The sequence below is a fragment of the Daktulosphaira vitifoliae genome, unplaced genomic scaffold (genome assembly GCF_025091365.1).
Source record: "Daktulosphaira vitifoliae isolate Bord-2020 unplaced genomic scaffold, ASM2509136v1 Scaffold_3, whole genome shotgun sequence".
NCBI classification, from domain to species: domain Eukaryota; kingdom Metazoa; phylum Arthropoda; class Insecta; order Hemiptera; family Phylloxeridae; genus Daktulosphaira; species Daktulosphaira vitifoliae.
Window position 1 is genome coordinate 39436735 of NW_026099574.1, and position 20569 is coordinate 39457303.

Here is a 20569-nt window from a genome sequence, read left to right on the forward strand (position 1 = left end):
ACATGATAACATGATGCAGAAATACCCCGCTCAGTAATTGGGTTAATGTTTGGATTTCCATAAAAAGTATGTCGTCAACATGATAAATGTCTAAAATATTGTCAATAATATTTCATGATAATCTGTCTAGTTTTCAAAAAGATACTTCAATATAAAATACAAACTGAAAATATAAATAGTAACTATTTTATAACANATACAAACTGAAAATATAAATAATAACTATTTTATAACAATAGTATTTTTGAGGACATTTCCTTTTATTATAGAAATTGGGGAGAATTTTTCTGAATTATTGCTTCAGATAGATGCGATCTTTTGTATTTTGCCGTATAGTTGGTCAAAATTAATCCTATAGAAGTAAAGTATTCATATGAATGAACAAAAAAACCATGACTTTGTAAAACCAATATTATCTCAGTAACACATTGACGCTTAAGTTAAACAAATTTTTACTATCTTTATTTATATTTTTAAAATAACATATAAAAACAATAATTGTTATAATCATATAAATATGACTCTAATTATATATTTAACCATCAAATTATTTAAAAAAAATATTATATTATCAACTTGTAAGCTTAAAATTAGAACCAAATCTTCAAAAATTCTTAAAAAGTTATCAGCAAATCCAAAAAGTCTGAAAATTTTATAAAACATTTTATTAAAATACAAAAAATATGAACAATATATATTCAAAACAATCAATTGTAGAGCTCAGTGCAACAACCAGTTAGGTTCACATTTTGACTTTCTTTAGAAAAAAATATTTTCTGAAATACTTACCTATAATAGCAATAGTAGAATGACTTTTCATGATTATATATTCTCTCGAATAACTTATAAATAACAGAATTTTTTCACTCAGATATGCAGAAATTATTTTAGATTAAAACTAACGAAAAATGATTTTCTGAATAGAATCCACTTACTTAGCTAACACACTGAGCTCTTCAATTTTTTCTCTTGTGATATATTCACTTTATTTTTCTAAATATGCTATTTATACAACACATAAATTATTTGTTTCTCTCTACCTATGGAATTAAGATTTAATGAAATGTACTTTATCTATGCTATTACTGTACTTCAAGTTACATAATTACCTGAATAATTAATATTTTGTTTTTCGTCTGTAAAATCAAGCTTCAAGAGTATAATTGATATGTACTTATCATCAATTCCGACACTATTTAATGAGCTACGCATGTGAGGTAAACTAATGTAACCACTTATTTCGGTGTCAAATTGTCTAAAACTCTCTAACAACTTTTCTTCTACCATTTTCATTGGATAAGTAGTCATCTCCACGAGAGTGTTAATATTAATCATTGAATCCACTAAAATGATAAGAATACATTTTTGAACTTCAAATATTCTTTTATACCTAAGAAGAATCTTACTAATGAAAATTTATATATATAAATAAATTTAAAGGGGTTCAAATCATATTAATACACCTATTCATTTTTTGGATATAATGCATCCGTATGAAAATACATAAACATCATTAAATGAGGTTAGAGTAACTTATCCTAACCTCATTCAATTCATAATTACTCTGAGTAAGTATGAAATGAGTATAAATTAAACTAGAGAAAATTAAAATATTTTTATTACTACTTAATCCAGATTTTGACAAGTGTGTTGTGTCTTGACCTAAATACCTTGCAAGAGCTAAAAAAACTTTAAGACTTATTTTACCGCTTTTATTCTGATCAAAAAACGACAAAAAATTACTCATCCTTTTAACTAGCTCATCTGTTCTTGGATGACGGCTCTAAAATAGTCAAATAAAAAGTTGTATAATATAAAGGATTACATTAGTTAGATAAATGTCTATAAAATACGATTATTTTAAAATATTTATAAAACAATGTTTATATTATTAAATACACATTAATAATACGAAAAAAAAATTGCATTGAATAAAATAGAATATAATTTTTTAATAATTACCTCTTGAAATCTAAGTATAGCATGAACAAGATTCTGTAATTTTAAAAATTCTTTAATTATTGACAAATAATAATCTAATTAAAAATGAAAAATATGAATGAAACCATTTTTTCTTAAAATAAGATAATACAATTTAGAAACACTTAATTAAATGATTGAATAAAGATACTACAGGTCTATTGATATGTCTCACGCTAATCTTTAAAAGAATAAATGCTGTTCTACAGGGCCGTATACAGGGGGGTTTTATGGGCTCAAACCCCTCTCCCGAAATTTTAAAAGAATGTTTATTCATTATAATATAACAAACAACAAGCTTTATATAAAATTGTACATCTACAGTTTGTATTAAAATTTTAAGCATTTGTACATTTCCCAATTGCCCATTAGTCTGACATTATTTTAAATTTTAAAAAATGACAGACATTATCTTATCTGAGTCCAATAATCGGAAGATGGATTTTATCAGTTTATAACTACAATAATTCGCTGTTTTTTTGCCCGTTTAGTCATATTTTCAGAAGTATTTTGTTAACATATATGATTAATAATTCATTCGATCTTGTATTATTTTAACTGTGTATCTGTTAACAGCATAGGTATTTTGTATTAATATTTTATCCTATACATTTCTTAAAAAATGAAACGAAATATGCCATCTCAGTCATCAATTTTTAATTTTTTTCATAAGAAAAACCATCAATTAAATTCAGATTTAGTTACTTCCATTACAAAACCACCAGAACTACCAGAAGAATACTAGAACTTCGAGATATTGGATGGTATGTAGATGATAGAATAACTGATGATAAATTTAAGTACGAATTAATAAAAAATCCATGGGTGCCTTCAACAAATTATAATTTTTCGGTGGTGTCAAAAAGAAAATAGAAATTCCAAATGTCTTGATTAACACGGTTTCATTGGTTAACTTATTCTCAGAAATTAGAAGGAGCATTATGAAAAATATGTGTATTATTTTCTAATGAATGCATCGGAGAAGGTTCTAATCAAAAAGTGGGAGCTTTAGTAAGTAAACCTTTTATTAAACGGAAAATTGCTGTAGAATGTCTTAAATTGCATTCTAATGCAGAATACCATAAATTGTCTATTTTACGTATGGATGAATTTCTAAAAGTAATGAATTGTAAAAAACCCGATATTTCTATAGCTATCGATTCAGCTCATAAAAACTTAGATCTAGAAAATCGTGTTAAACTGTTCCCAATTATCGAAACTAAAATTATTTTATGTGATCATCAAGAATTGGCACCAAGGGGAGATAATGAATGTGGACATATTCTTAGTTCTAGTGCTGATAACAATAATGGAAATTTTAGATCTTTGTTAAGATTTAGAGTGCAATCTGGAGATCTTAATCTAAAAGCTCATTTAGAAAATGCGACAGAAAATACTGTGCACGTAAGCCCTATTATACAAAACCAGTTAATAAATATTTGTGGTACATTCATTCAGACTCAGATAGTAACCAAAGTTAAAAATGCGGGTTTTTTTTTCAATTTTAGCAGACGAAACTTGCGATATATCACGAATAGAACAAATGTCACTGTGTGTACGGTACATTGAAGATCGTATTAGGGAAGATTTTTTAACTTTTGATCCTATTTACGACGCATCAGGAAAAGGATTAGCTCACACAATAATACGTGAAATAGATTAATTAGGTTTAAAAAAAGAACTTTTAGTGGGTCAAGGTTAGAATAGAACTTCTATAATAAGTGGTATATATAATGGAGTTCAAAAAAATATATGTGATATATTACCTCAAGCTTTATACGTTCATTGTGCCACCCATTCGTTGAACCTCGCCATAAGTAAAACGTGCAATATTCCCGAGATTAGAAATTGTATTGGATCTATAATTTCCACTGCTTCATTCTTTCTAAAATCTCTAATAAGGTCAGAAGTTCTTATGAATTTATTAAAGACTTAATTCCAGGCACACGTCACGAAACGCTTTTAAAAATGTGTGAAACCCGCTGGGTTGAACGCCATGACAGCTTATTACGATTTAAGGAACTATATTTACCAATAACAAACACATTAAGGGAACTCGAACATTATTATAATTTAGAAATATCACAACTTGCATTTCAACTTTCAAAAACTATTACCTCAAGTTCATTTGTAATTTCATTGTACGTTACAGACAAATTATTCGATATAACATTGCCTCTATGTAAATCTCAACAAAGAATAAATGTAGATTTATTTGAGTGTTGTGAATATGTCAAAAACTGTGTTCAAGTTATTCATCCTACTCGTGAAAATAGTGAGGTAGAATTCCACAAATTATTTTTAGAAGTAGAAAACGTATTCAGCTTGGTAGACGAAACATTTAAAATGCCACAAGTAATTATGCATTCTATACATTTTTATAATACTCTGTTAGCTGATTCACCTGAACAACATTATAGGACATCAATTTTTTGGCCATTTTTAAACTTCTTCAAAAGTCAATTAATTGAAAGATTTATAAAACATAATTACCTACTTATGAAACATTTGAATCAGAATTGAAGGTCTGGATGGAAAAATGGAAAGCTATACCAAATAAAGAATTACCGAAATTAGCAATCGATACTTTAGACGTTATGTCAAAAAATCTTTATCCAAACATTTGGTGTTTAATATCAATACTTGCAACACTCCCAGTGTTGACTTCTTCAGCAGAACGTTCATTTTCAACTTTGAGACGATTAAAAACATCTTTGAGGAATAACTGCGATGAAGATCGTCTAACAGGTTTAGCTTTATTATCAGTCCACCGAAACATTCCACTAAATATTGAAGAAATTATCAATACATTTTCCAAAATGCCACGTAAGGTGGTTGACTTTGTTCTATGATTAAAATTTTTTTTTTCATTAGTTTCATTGTAATAAAATTTTTAATTATTATATATTTAGTACTGCAAAATATTTTCATTTTATAATTATATAATTATGTACTTTTTTGTAATATGCATTAATATTACTTATTATGTATTAAAAATTTAACCCCCCCGAAAATTGATTCTGAATACGTGCCTGCTGTTCTATAATTAACATTGTTCTATAATTTCTATTTAATAATATATCCTATAAAATCAACTTGAGAATTTTTAATTGTCTTTTGCAATAAATTAGAAACAAAGGACAAAGGTTATCAACATTTATTTTTTTTTTGTTAATTTTTAGGTAGAATTAAAACATTTTAATTTTGTAAAGCGGTAGCACAGTGGGGACGTGCAATAGTTGAGACGGTAGATTTTCGTTTACGTCAAACTAACCTTCTACCCGTCTATCTACTAAAAAATTTAAGAACCATTTAGCTTTATGGTAGGCAGCTGCCTGTATTAAAATTTTTGACATTAATTTGTTAAAAAATTCATAGTTACGTTCAGGTCTGTATTTAAGATTTTTGCGTGGGGTATTAATATTAATAAGCAAAATAAAGTAATTTTTTACAATATTTTTTTCCCTCCACCATCACGTCATTTTCAATAATTACTTATTTTATCACATAGGTACACTTTTATAAACAAAATATGACGTTTTACCAAAGGTAAATAAATCATAATAGATAACTGTCTTAAGTATATATATATTTGTAATAAATAATAAAAATATAGTTTGTAAGAAAATAAAAAGTCATCAAAACATTGAAACAAAATTCAAATATTAATAATAAGCTTAAAAAATATCTAATACGTGTAATAATAAAATAAAAAATAGATCTATCATCTATACATTTTTCAATAGTTGTTGGAAACTAATTTCATACATTCAAATCGGCTAATTTTATTTTTATTTAATTTTTCAATTGCCTCTTTTGTTTTTGAAACAGATTTCAATTTTAATCCGTACGCTTTTTGAGACTGTATTATTAGAAACATATATTTTAATAAAGTTATAAAGATTTTCTATTAAAATTTATAAAAATATATTAATAGAAAGATGCGCCTTATAAAATTGTTCATTAAAATGTGAATAGAAACTTCAAAATCGACAGTAATATTGTCAGGATACAGCAATAAATTTTATTCAGTGCATTTATATTTTATAACCTCAAAAGCTTTTTTATAAGTTTCTATAAAATTATTTTTTAATAAACAACAAACAAATGATTCATAGTAATTGTTTATATATTCGTGTATAGTAAATAATTGTTCAAAATATTTTGGGCAATACAGAAAAGTTCTGTTAACATATATTGATTTAGAATTACAAAGAAATTTGAGGTTTGTATCACAAGAAAAAATAATTTAAAAACAAGAAACAAGAAAATATTTTTCTCTTGATCGTTTGTAATACAAACTGTTCTCCGCACCATTAAGTTAATATTTCTATGTTATCATCAATAATTACATGTCATTCACTAATAGATGCTGGATAAGTTGTAAAAATAGTCGCCTAGTGCGATAAATAGTTTGGCGAATACATGATACAACCGTTGCCGTAAAATTATTATTACTTAATGATTGAATATCCCCTTAAATTATTTTTTGCGGTGTTAGACAAATATCGTCTACAGCATCGCGTTTACAAGCAACTGCTAATTTTTGTCTCATAATTATGAGATCAGAACAAGGGACATTACATGTATGTTTTATAAGACATTTAAATTAATTTAAAATAAGATCAACTTTAATCGATTTTATTAAAAATTTAATAAATACCTGTTTGATCAATAATTTTATCAAGCTCATTGACATGAATGATACCTTTGCATTCTTTTACAAAACAACACCAACGTATGTTACCCGTTTGTATTGCTTTATATGCAAAACGAAACTTAAAGTTATTCAATAAAATCATTTAATGGTATCCGCTTACTTCTGATATAATCAAATGACATTTTAATTAAAAAAGTAAAATAAAAAAGAATGGATGGCAAAATATTTATCGATATACCGATTATAAATGCATTGTTATCTAACTAACAATAATAGAATAGAAAAAAGTTCGATTAAATGTAAAAAGTAGATAATTATTATCGGGTTACTTTTGAAAATATTGAATCCAGTGGTTCTCAAGCTTCGATTTGTAGATAGGTATAAACTATCGGTTTGGCGGAAACGATGAACGCCCGTTGGAACAAGCAAAGATAATAACTTACAGTGATTAAAGTCACTATCATAAGAAATGCTTCGATGCAAATCTGACAATACTGTTTAATTTTAAAAAATCGATGGATTATACAAAAAAAAAAAAAGAAACCCTATTACCTTATTTATATACCGATTACAAGTTTTACAATTTATAAGTATAGTATATAAATAAATACTAGGTAATTTTGAGTTTTAATTATAATAATTAATCTTAGTATGATATTGATATTCAATAATTTATTATTGTAAATTTTACGAAGAAATTATAAAAAATTATAAAGTAGTTGTATATTTCATTACTTTTGTGAAAAAGATCTATAAAAATTTAAGTGATTGATGAAAAACTTTTCCAAAGATAATTTAAAATAACCTCTGGTCTATAAAAAATTTTAATCAGTGACAAAAATATACTGATTCTAAACCAATTTTTACACATTAGCAGACAAAACCATAAGTGAAACTTAGCCCGGAATATTTCTGAATATTAATATATTATAGAATATAACTATACGATATAACTGTACAGAATATTTCAATATTTCAGTTGTATATCAAAATAATATTTTTTGTCTAAATTTGGAGTACATTTACATATAGAATAAAGTCATCAAGCCAATTTTTTTTCTATAACTCATAGTATATAACATAAACTTCAATTAGCCAAATGTTTCAAGGTCGGAGAATTTCAGGAGCTATTTCAAAAATTAAGTTTAAAAAGTTTAATTTGTGTGCAAAAGTTGCTGTTTTAAATCCTAGTAATATTTGTATTAATTCATACATTTTTCAAAGAGTTATAGTAATTTAAAGTTGAAAAAATAAAATATGAAATCGTAAATTTTAACACCAAAATTGCATGTCTTTTATCTACGGCAACCATTTTTACATAGAAGATAAATTTGTGATCTTTTGGCGTAATGTTGAGAAAAATCGGTCGAGAGAGAGCTGAGAAAAAGTAGTGAAAAAATAAATAAACACATCATGGTAANGAGCTGAGAAAAAATAGTGAAAAAAATAAATAAACACATCATGGTAAAATTAATACCGTCTCAGCTTCGCATCGAAGCTAAAAATCAATAGGAGTATAAAATTTGTTTTTACACTGAATTACACAGTAAAATCATATGATTATATTAAATATACTTTACTAAACCCATTTTTTAATTTAATTTCAAGTCTGAAATTAGATTTTCTCTATTACCTCATTTTTGAAGTTACTGATTGAAAAACGAGTATTTATAAACATTAATAAGTTACATTTTTTTATTACATCTAGAGTATCCAATCTTCTATCAATTCTTTTAAGTTAGTATTCAAACATAAATCTCTTTTATGATAAATCCCTCCATTTTTTTTTTTTTTTTTGTTTTCCTCTACCCAGTGGCTACTGGTGGTCGGGTGCGACTTTAAATATAATGCCGCTATACATAGGTATAAAAAATTTTCATATTAAATATAATAAAATAAAACGCAATACACATATTATTATTTTAAAGGTCGCTGTAGAAAATAGAAATGAAAATAATAATAGCAAATATACTAATATAGCAACCGATAAGCGTACACGTAGTTAATCTAAAAATAAATTACCCAATGTAGTAATATACTAATATTTTATCGTATGGGCGACGCTGCCGGTCGTCCAAAACATGTACATAAGGTCGCAGCTTAACCGCACACGATTGGGTCTCTCGCTAAAAGTATACGTTTCTGCATAATGCTCGGACGACGCTGCCGGTCGTCCAAATACTGCTGGTGTGCGCATGCGTATAACTGAGGGTAACAACTGTTCGCATACCACAAATGTATTATAACTATTTTACTATTTAAAAGTTTGCATTTTTAATGAAATTGTAGAATTGAGAATATACAATTAATTTCCTTCTATTAATTAATTTTAGTAGGGGGTGCGATCGTCCCGTCGTCCAAGCCACGAGCCGCTACTGCCTCTACTCCCTTTCCTTCAACATTAATTTCCATAACTGTTCTTATAGCTTCCGATTCCTCTTTCCTCATAACATGGCCAAACCATTTATGTCTATTTCCTCTCATCTTATCCTCAATTGACACTACACCTATACTCCCTCCAATATGATTGTTCCTTATCCTATCTTCTAAAGTCACTCCATTTATTTTTACTTAATTTCAAATCTTTAGACTACCATAAAACACAAATGGTTGATCGAAAAAAAAAATTATAAGAATAAAATTTGTTTATTTTTTTTTTTTTTATCATATTATCAAATGAAAATTATGGTTTCCATTTAAGAAAATTAAATTTAAGGATTTTTATCTCTAAAGGGATAAAATAATATACACAACTACATAATATTGTTAGGTTTTTTGAATTAAATGTTTTTTCTCTTTACAAATATTTAAAATTTTCTATAGTTTATGAGATAATGAGTGTCTTAGAATATTTCAATCACTCTGTATGTATAAGTTGAATTCAATTTAGAATATTAACAGTATTTTATGCGTGTAAATATTCTATTATTGATTATTATNGTTGTATTCAATTTAGAATATTAACAGTATTTTATGCGTGTAAATATTCTATTATTGATTATTATACAATAAAAAATGATAAAAATTTAATAAAAATCCAAAGATTTAATAACTATTACACTAGTTTAATTTTTAAATATCTTATTTTTATTTATATACTTCAATGGCTTAACATACCTTATTATTAAAACTCTCATGATTTGTCGGCATTGCTAATATTTGACCTAAACATGTTAATAATCCCAAAACCACATTCATTTTTATTGTTCGACTTTTAACCACTTAAGTTAGTTAAAATTATAAAAAAAAAAATTCCTCAGTAATTCAGAATACTTTATATTGATTTAAATTCATGAAAAACAAACTGTGCATACAGTTAGTAATAGAAATTACATAATATAAATACATGTATTTGCTGTTAANGTGCATACAGTTAGTAATAGAAATTACATAATATAAATACATGTATTTGCTGTTAAAACACATATTAGTTGAATTACTATAAAATAAAACAAAAATAATTTCCTAATCCATTAAAATAAATCGACACCTATTAAAAAAAAGTTAATAAAATATATGGAATTTTTCATGCTTTATTCTGAAACAATATAATTTAATTTTTCATAAATCGGTTTATATTCAAATGATTTAGCGTAACTAGGGGTGCTTATGGGGGCCTAGCTTATACCAGTTAAAAAATTGGAGTTTCAAAAATTTTACAAGTTGTTATATAAAGTATAAAGGTGCAGAGAAAATACAAGTAGTACTCTCAAAAATTGAATTCTAGTTGCGCCTAAAAATAATTATGACAATTTATTAAAAAACAATGAAAATAATTGACACATTTAAGAATTAAATCTTATTATATAGTCAAAACACTACAGTATTATAACCGTACTCCTGAGTTTAAATTTATTAAATATTTAAAAATAATATAAACATATGTCTTTATAATAATACTTTGAACATAATTATAATTATTAATAATAATATAATCATTTAATTATATAATATGTATTTATATAATACATGTAAAATTAATTGTTTAATTTTATTATAACTGTCATTTAAATATAAAATAAGAAAAAAGTTTTTGTAAAAACAAAAACATTATTATTTGTTTAAAAAATGTAATTAAAAAAATAGTATAAGTATTGGAATACAGTGAAAATAATTGCCATATAAATGTTATTCATTTATTATTATCGTATATCTAAAGAGATTAAAGAAAGTAAAAAATCATAATTTGGAAAAAATTAGAAAGAAATTATAGTAGCAACAATATTTTCAACTACAAAAAACTTTTAAATTGCAAGTATCACCAGTGTTATAAATTAAAATATGTATGAATAGAAACATTTGTTTTTGAGTTTTATACCTCTTAGAAAACTACTTCTTAATTCAATGCTAATGTGATACACATTTAAAAAATGATTTATTAAATTCAATTAAAAATACCTGTTCGGTTATTAAGTATAGAAATAACTTTTGATTTACATTAAATATTATAGCGAAAAGGTTTAGTTTTTGAAAATTAATTTACTCTGATTTTCATAACTTGTATTCTAATTTCGATAACTTTTATATCCACAAAGCAAAAATTAAAACAAATTTTTGAATAAAAAAAAACATCCTTCTAAATGTTCTTTTATACTTCTTATAAAAAAAGAATTTTTAATGATTTTTTTTTTNTAAAAAAAAACATTCTTCTAAATGTTTTTTTATACTTCTTATAAAAAAAGAATTTTTAATGATTTTTTTTTTAACTAAAAAGACTGAAATATCAAAATTAATTTGGAGCAATACTAAATTTTTATTTCAACTCAATAACAACAATATTAACTTTCAGTTGTATTTTATTAGTCTCTTACATAATATTATATTGAAATTATAATTTACTCAAAAAAAGAAAAAACAAGTACAATCGGATATCCGGAAATTGTATCAAAAATAAAACATAAATCGGAGCTTTGTCGTTTTTCTTTGTGTTTTGATTGGGTTTAAGTTAAAAGCATTTAAAACTGAATTCTGACGGTTTGATGTTGCTTTTTCCGTTTTTTTAACATAAATCATCCATAATATTGTTCAAAGAGATTTTGCATTTTTCTTGGTAAAACAAATTGAGTTCATCTTTTCCATTTTCAGTATTCTCAATACCACCACTGTATCCGATTAACTTTTTAGGCCAGACAATATGTTCGTCTGTGGTGTTAATGCAACTTATTTATGAGAAACATTCATGTCCTAACAATTATTAAATAAAATCTGCATCAAAATAATATTAAAAACATGCTTTGTTGATATTTATTGTTTTTGGTTGTTGACAACGTCATTTTGGAATGCAAATTCAACGTAGACAATTTCATAAAATCATGACTTTAAGTAATTGATCGCCGCTAGTTTTTTTGCGTGGTAGAAAAATGTTATCTGTTATATTCGGCCCGTATATACAACATCCATCGCATAAAAAGAAAAATATATTCCAAAACCTATTTTAAATAAGATTCCAATTTATGCTTTTCCATTACTACCCCTTCAATTCACATAGTTTCAATATAGGACAACTGGCAGTTTTTTTATAGTGCTCACTCTTATACAACAACATACAATATGAATAATGCGAAGGGAGAATGGTTGTATGGTAATGTAATATGAACGTATAAAAGAAATAAGAAGAAAATGCTAAAAAAATGAAGCTTTCACGTTTTACTCACATTGTCGATTTCCTATTTATGTGTACATGCATGTTATGCGGATGAACTCGGTCTTCCCTACAGTACATAACAACCCCTGAGCCTTTGTAGAAAATTCGGTAACTATATAACCCCAATATTAGATTCAATACAATTGTGTAAGCAAAAAAATATAAAAAAATAAAGCTGCGCTTACTTCTAATACATATGTCATGCATCTCCACACAAAAGGACCTAAACTAACTAATGTAAATTTAAGTTTTATTGACATTTTATAATAGAATATCCTAATAGAAAATATCTAATCAAAGTCCATACATGAAAAATATATGTAATTTTCTAGATGAAATTAAATAAATTCTATAAATTCAACTAGCGATAAAAATCATATTTGACTGTAGTTTGGTATTAACTATGCCTAAAATGTTTACACAATATCTGTGGTGTTCGGGCAAAAGGGGAGAAGTATAAAATTGCAATTTTTGGAAAAATGAAATTTACATTTACATGAAACATAATTTTTGTTTTGAAAAATAAAAACCTATATTTGTATATGTTTTTACATATGAAAAATGGGACAACATTTAACTTAGATATTAAAATAAATATCAATTTCATTTTTCCAAAAGTTGCGATTTTACAATTATTTCCCATTTTTGTTAAAGACCACAGTGTTCACATATGAATATAATGAAATCTATAGCTTTGTACATACCAAAAAAAATGATTAAAAAGTTAGTGAATTAATCTCGTAAAATCATCATCAATATTAAGTGTAGAGTCCATATCACTAATTGCTTTCCGAAAATTGTATTTTTTTATTGTGCTCAATGCTAACAAATTTTATACATTCCGTAGCAATTGTTCAAAAGAGTTTTAACAATGCAAAATGTGTTTTGACATATCCCAGTAGAATCGTATGATAGTCATTGGTATTAAGAATCCTATTAGTCTTATTAAATGTCTGATCGGGGGAAATTTTTTTCTATTTCAATAGTATGCAAAACTAACATTATTTGGTAAAAACTACAATAACGAAATACAAAATAGAGAATTTATATCATATTAACACACTATTTGATTCATATAAGAAAATCAATTACCACCTATTATACTGTAGCAGGTAAATGAAAAATATTATTTTAGTGGGATTGACTAATGAAAGTACTCGACTCATTTCAACAAAAATATTATTATATCGAATTTTTTCATGGTATTAATTTAATAAGTAAATATTGTAAACGTATGATATTGGAAATCTATTTGGGTCCTTTTTGTTTTCTTTTGTATAGACAAAAATAAAACGCACCAGATAAAACGTTTACAAATGTTTATTTTAGAAAAATACACAAATATTTCTCTATAATGATACTTTGATCTCCGGAAGAGTCGACAGTTCTTCGCCTTAGTGTTTTACCGGTGCCGCACCTGAAACATAAAATGAAGGACTTAGTAGTTTTTTTGGTATCACATAATAGTTATTTTCCGTGTCAACGACGCGTAAAGATTTCTCGTCAATGTTGTTTTCCCTGATAACCAACGGAACGGACACGCCACGTTATTATTTTTTAAAGTTTAAACTGAAGACCGACGTAACTGATGCAATGAGCAAATGTAACACTCGTTGTTCAGAGTAAATTATTGACAAAGACAAGTGTCGTCTCTATCGAATTAGAAGCACAATAAATAATACTTATCAATAAAACTTTTTTGAAATTATTTATAAAGCTTTCTGCAGTTTTTCTATAGCTTTCTGATTTTAAATCGTTTCTGTAAGAAGCGGTTCATCAAGTATATTTAATCTTAGATGTTTAACTTCAACACTAAAAAACTCATTTTTCAAAATCGACCTGACATTAGTCGTCAAGCTTCATATTTTTACACAACTATTTTAACAATAGATTTAATCCTAGAAACGGTTTAAGTTAATGAATGACTCAATCAAATGAAAATATGCAATTTCTATGTAATAACTACACGAGATGAATAACTTGGTTGCCAAGACAATTTTCGCACCGTTCCACTTCTGTTGCACAAGAGAAGAAAGTCGTTAATGTCAACAAAGACGAGGAAGGACGTGGAGACGTAATGGGGACGCCAACGGTATAGGCGATCGATTAGGTAGGAGCCCAGTGCAACGCAAAGTGTGTACTAATAAGCTAATGAAAAAGGCGGCTTTTGGGGTTTGTTGTTGGCGCTCATGTGTGTATGTGGTCGTGTCGTAGAAAGGTACGCTTATAGAGCGCTATGGTTGCTGAGATGATAATGTGTGGCTCGTGATGTACCGGTGTAAGCGTATGAGAGGAGGAGGGGATTGACGATCGTCATTAATCGGCCGAGCGGTAGTGGTGGGCAGTAGCAGCATGTTTTCAGTGTCAAGGTTACTAGAGACTGTACATTAATGTTCCACGTACACAGATCTCACCCCTGCGTTGTATTATAGTATGTCGGTGGCGCGGGGAGAAAGGGTAATTTGTGCATCCAATGGACGCCGCCGAGCGTTTGACGGGGGCGTAGTTATTTCTTTTCATTAACCACCTCCAACTGCCTCCGCTCCACCGCCGCACCAGCGACGGCGCCATTACCCGACACGGCCGTCTCTCTTCACCGCGTTTTTTTTTTTTTTTCTACTCGATAATTTCTGTGTGCTTTTTTCTTTTTTTTTAACCCATTTTTTTATTATTTTCATTTAACAGCGGATCGTTGCCCCACCGACCCACTTCTGCGTCACGCAGCACCGTCATTAACACGGCGCGACGCCCGGAAAAACAATAATAATGTTACGGCATTGTCTTCTCCGCTACCCTCCGTTTTAATGTATTCGCTCATCCATTGAAAATATCGTTCGTAATCAACGCGACTTATTAAAACGTCGCACAGCAGTCTGTTCGCGTTCCCAATTGTTACCGGTCGTCTCTTTACATTGCGCTCATCATTTTACTTGGAACGAGTCCCTCGAATTCAACTACATTTTCGTTACAAATTCGGGCGCGCAAGTCTTTATGGGCTCACTTTGAATCGTTTTAATGATTTCTCCCGTTTTTAAGGTAACTTTATTATTATCAAGATAAATCATTGTCATGTTTTCATAGTTAACTTTTAGAACGTTTGATTTTCATCAATGAAGTTTACAATTAAAATTAATGTCAACAAACATGAACACTACGAGGTCTTTTAATAATTACGATAAAAATAACCTATTCGTTTTAACGTTTCAACTTTAATCAAATAACAATTTTTGTTTACAATGAAAAAACTATCGCATTGACTATATACTCGAAATAAAATTTTTAATTCAAAATTTAATCGTTTTCTGCTGTACTTTAACATTATAAGCAGACGGGGTTCCTTCCAAATAATTAAAAATTACTTAATGTTCAATCAAACGGATCCTAACTTATCGACTGTTTCTCGACGATTAAATTCAAATTCAAATCTCGTCGAAGTAATTAAAATAACAGGAACGCGTTTATGATTTGTCGATTTTATAGTGATTCTGGAACGAACGAAAAATTATTACTCCTAATTTGACTCTTTTTTAACTATATTACGTTAAGCTGCTTGAATCAGAACATACTCACAGAAAAATGTTATTTTATTTTTTATGACGTCATCTGGCGAAAAACGTTAATATGTTACTTTTAAGTACCAAATATCGATACATCATTTGATTTATAGTTATTTGCCGATAACATTAATAGTATGTTGATTCGATTTTAAAATTAAAAATTTATTTCTCTAGTAGATTTTCTTCGATTCGATAATACTAATTTCGAAAGTATTGCTATTGATTTTATACAAGGACGTTTTCACGGGGGTGATAGGGGTATGAAACCCCTACGATGAAAATAAATATACTTTAAGAATGTATTTTACAGATAAGCGGATTGTAAGTGTAAATAAATACTTTACAACGTTCGTTTATTACAATCATAAATGTTCATTAATTGTGTAATATCTTGTGTTTTTATTGAATGACCTCGTTGAAGTTTTTTTTATTATTGAAATTCACGAATAAATGTATATACATGCAAACGATTAAGAGTCATCAAAATATATTTACACCCAAAGAAAAATCTCAATCAATTTTGATAGAGAAATTTTATCAAGGGTTTATGATAATGTTTTATTAATACGAACAAAATAACTATTCTTATAAATAATTATTGTTCAAGACAAGAAAAAAATATATCATATTGATAAATATATCATAGGTTCAATAGTAATGATATATTTATCAAATTGAACAATGAATTTATTATATAGATCGAGGTTTTTCTCTGGGTGTAAGTCTCTAGAAAATCCCCACCTACTTTTATATGAAGACATTTAATGTTATATTTGAAATGAATTTTTACGCATATATGAAAATATTTAAGTAACACTACTACACGAAATTAAACATCGAAAATCATTTTTATAGATAGTTTAATGTTTGCTCTCTGCTAGCTAAAAAAATTCTCACTAAGCACATCGACCTGTATATATATATATATATATATATATATATATATATACACGAGTAATAAGTCAAACGTCGCCATAAGGGTTTGTAACAGGCTGAGGTAGGTACTCGAGCACACGTGTACGAAAATCGACTCGGCCCTTTGGAAAATATTCTCGATATATTTCATATTACATTGCCAAGCACATTCGTATGTGAAAAAGGAGCAATATATATATATATTTATATGTACAGTGGGGTTAAAGATTCGAGGGATCGGAGCACACACGTGAATTTCCTCCACCTACGCCGGCACCCCTTTTCAGTCACCGTTGGCAGAATAATCAATACACGTGTATAATATATACGAAGAAAAACTGATATTATTTCCGGTGTGTATACATATTCTTCTAGACTAAACTGTATACACTATGTGCTACGCAGGCAGTGTGTGTGTGTGTGTGTGTGTGGGGAAGAGTCGCACAAACATTTGGATTGTACGCTCACGACACAACCCAACCCTTCGTACGCGGTTCCTTTTTTCGGGGGTGGCGGTCGGCCATTTTGTCGTTCTACGCGTACTGCACGAGAAAAACGCATTCGGCGAGCTCCTATTCTATTAGTTTGCTACGATAATATTTTCCAATTATTTCCAAAGAAACTGCACACTGTTGTCGCGTGGAAACGCAAACGAGATTATCGTTAGGATTTGTCCGTTGATTCTTCGTCCGTAATGACTCTCCGTGTCAGGAAATTACTTCTTCCGCCCCTCGCGCTCGCCTCTACAGCTGTAATCCAAAGACTTCCAAACGTTATACTCCCCCCGAAGTTAATGCGACGTGCCAAATTGGACGGGCGCATAAAACGTTCTTACCGACGTTAATCTTCAGAGATTACCTCGCGTGTCACCAATCAAATAACACATATTATTCACGTTTTTTAAAAACCTTCCAAAATCGTACAAAACGAATTATCGCGGCCGACATTGGTTTCGATTCGGATAACTACGCAGTGCCGTATGTGTTATGCGTTGTGTGGAAACCTAAAAGTGTATCATTAGATGATAAAAAAGTTTGCCTCGGGCGTGTCATAACCGGTACTTGCGATATCAAAATAATTTCTCGAAAAATAATACAAGACGTATACTTTTTAACGGTCTTTGTGAAATACAATATTCGCGGCTCCTGTGTCACACATTTCTCATATCATTATATTATAGTGTTCCAAACTAAAGCACAGAGCAAATAAAATGATAGAATTCCGTGAATAAGGGAAATTGTACGAAACTGTAACAACAATAATAAAAAGAAAAAAGAATAGTTTTTTCATTTGTTAGTCTGAACAGAAAGAAAAAATGGAAATATTGTTTCTTTATACATTATAAAACAAAGAGTATTCTCAAAATTCTCGGAAAAAATATACTAAAACGAAAAAAATTACATAAGTAAGTACATTCGCTCTTCGTATTTTCATTTTTATTTTTTATATTACAGCGGTGAAAAGTTTATCGACTCACGTGTATGCCTTTAATAAAATATTACACTTATATAAATAGAAAACAAAATAATATATTCATTCAACTCTGTTTTGATATAAGTTTGAAAAATCTATTATTATATATTAAAAGTATATGATATAAAAAATTAAAAGTAACTTATTCTTTGTTTTTGGATACACACCAGATTTATGTTAGAGATATTATATGATAGAGATCTAACATTCATAAAACTTATTGTAACAAAATCAAATTCAAAAACCTCATAAAATATTAGACTTTAAAATAATTCATTTTTTTTTTGTTGTTAATTATATTAAGCCTAAATAAATTGAAAATATATGTAAAACTCAATATTTAAAAATGTATTGTTTATAGATTTTTTTTTTTAATTATTTAAAGTAAATAGATTTTAGTTTTTTGACGAATCGTTCAAATAACTATATCAATTCATTACGATAAAAATTAATAAGATATATTAATCAATAGAAAAAATTGCTAAGTAATCATATACATAAGACGTATATTAGTCAGAAAATAATATGGAATTAAAAACAAAACTAATAAAAACGATTTTTCGGTTGGGTTGGGTTACTTAAGAAATAAAAAATTAATGAATTTAAAACAATATCTATCTATTATATAATAATAACAGTATCTATAATATGATTTTATTTTGGTTAAATTATATGATCATTTTTATTTTGTCTAATACGATTTGTTTCCCTACACATTTCTAAAGACCTATGCCATGTAAATTTGTTACAAGTCTAAAAGTAGTCATAATCAATATTACACATGATGAAATATGGCGTACTAGTGATGCCCGTAAAAAATTATTAATTTGTATCTTAAAATATTTGAAAAACAAAATCACGTAATTTTAATTATAAATAAATTTACCTTCAGTGTACATATTGCTTCTTTTCTATTTTTAAATGTATAGAATTATTTTTATTTCAGTGTGAATTTATTGTACTTATTAATGAAAAAGATCAGAAAAATGAAACTTTTACTTTGTTTTTTAATTAATCACATTATTTATGGTTGAACTAATATTTAGTATAAAACATAATGAATTTATAACTTAACAATTACTTATGTGAACTAAAATACTTTTAGAAAAATATTAAAAAATCATAAATATTAAATTGAAGAATGGTCATATGATCAGTTTATTGAAATATAAATAAATGTTTCACGTGGATCACTTTTCAAAGGTTATATGTATATTTAATTAGCTTTAAAATATCAGAACCGTTAATACTTTTTTTTTTTAAATAATTATTGGCTAAAATACACGCGTATAAATTTAAATTTAATAATTAAGTATGATACTTAATAATTTTTTGGAATCAATTAAACGGCAGTGATATTACAAATGTTTGATTTCAAAATGAATAAATACACCATATGATATGAAAAAATATTTTTCATCGAAGCTAAAATAAATATCAATATATCCGTGTAAATTTTTTTTATGAATATTTTTACTCACCATATAAAAACTTGACTTTGCAGAGATTCTATCGATGTTAACCTAAGCTAATATCCGTACGTTGGCAGAGAACCATGTTATCTTCCTGAGACCTGGTCGTGTACTGTGTGACGTGCGACCCGATTAAAGGGTTACACGTTAGTTTCATTATAATATTATAATGTATGTATATGACCGCGAAGAGAGAGAAAGAGGTGTACAGGAAAAAGGGTTATACGCGTTGTTCGTTCAGCTGTACTCATCTAAAGGTACATTATTATGTACCCCGACAGCAACAGCCACTGCAGCACATTTACATCTAAGGTCTAGGTAAGTGGATGATAATAACAATAATAGTAAAAAACGGTCCGTTTTATAAATTAGCATTTTTCTACGTGCATCGTGCACATTATATTATTATTGTCTACCCGTAGCCGGTTCTTAAATTACCATTTTCGAACGCACCCGGCTCATTACAATACTCACACAGGCGCAGATAATCCCACGTCCGGAGGATCCCTTTCATTAGACACATCGTGCGATCATCATTGCCAAGGTCGACTGAAATCGACGGAATTAGCCTCGTAGACAAATCGTCGAGTGTCACTCAGCACACGATTCGCATATCATGACCATTAGGATGAAACACTCGAGGGGGCAATCGATTGCCGCGAATCAATAAAAATAAATTTCGCGTATCATTAAATATAATCAGTTGAAAAACCAAGTGTTGCGTGTCTCGGCTCGGAACAAAACCAAAATCCAAAAAAAAAAACATACACCGTTGTTTTTCATGTAAACGGTCAAATAAAATGGTTGAAGTATCTGCTTCAGAAACAATGTCAGCGTAGCGTCGGCGCGTCGATGTTTAGCATTATAA

At 27.9% G+C, this 20569-nt stretch overlaps 1 protein-coding gene and 1 long non-coding RNA gene across 5 annotated transcripts; both read right to left on the reverse strand.

Annotated features, from left to right (window-relative positions):
• Positions 1 to 527: 527 nt before the first annotated feature.
• Positions 528 to 9906, reverse strand: LOC126900731 (uncharacterized). 4 transcript variants are annotated; one of them, XR_007702907.1, is made up of 6 exons: positions 9758 to 9906; positions 1963 to 1995; positions 1624 to 1783; positions 1110 to 1343; positions 936 to 1040; positions 528 to 643 (listed from the first exon to the last, which is right to left on the reverse strand). XR_007702907.1 is itself a non-coding variant. In XM_050676654.1 (5 exons), exons 1-5 carry the CDS (start codon positions 9836 to 9838, stop codon positions 615 to 617), a joined length of 537 nt encoding a protein of 178 aa, XP_050532611.1. In that variant the 5' UTR covers positions 9839 to 9904; the 3' UTR covers positions 528 to 614. The 4 variants fall into 4 exon arrangements, 1 of the variants encoding a protein (XP_050532611.1); XR_007702908.1 differs by having other exon boundaries at positions 936 to 1036; positions 9758 to 9905; XR_007702909.1 differs by lacking the exon at positions 9758 to 9906 and adding an exon at positions 6644 to 6777.
• A 1484-nt stretch (positions 9907 to 11390) lies between these two features.
• Positions 11391 to 20049, reverse strand: LOC126900738 (uncharacterized). Its single transcript, XR_007702910.1, has 3 exons — positions 19711 to 20049; positions 13583 to 13701; positions 11391 to 11824 (listed from the first exon to the last, which is right to left on the reverse strand). It is a non-coding gene; the product is annotated as an uncharacterized LOC126900738 (long non-coding RNA).
• Between the last annotated feature and the right edge of the window lie 520 nt (positions 20050 to 20569).

Bases quoted from the DNA above. Each gene is read 5' to 3' on its own strand.
- LOC126900731 (XM_050676654.1), bottom strand. From the start codon at position 9,838: ATGAATGTGGTTTTGGGATTATTAACATGTTTAGGTCAAATATTAGCA. The intron at 1,344-1,623 runs GTAATAAAAATA...TTATCATTTTAG, and splicing joins GTCAAAATCTGGATTAAGTA to TGGATTCAATGATTAATATT. The intron at 644-1,109 runs GTAATTATGTAA...TAAAATTTTCAG, and splicing joins ACAAAATATTAATTATTCAG to ACTTTTTGGATTTGCTGATA.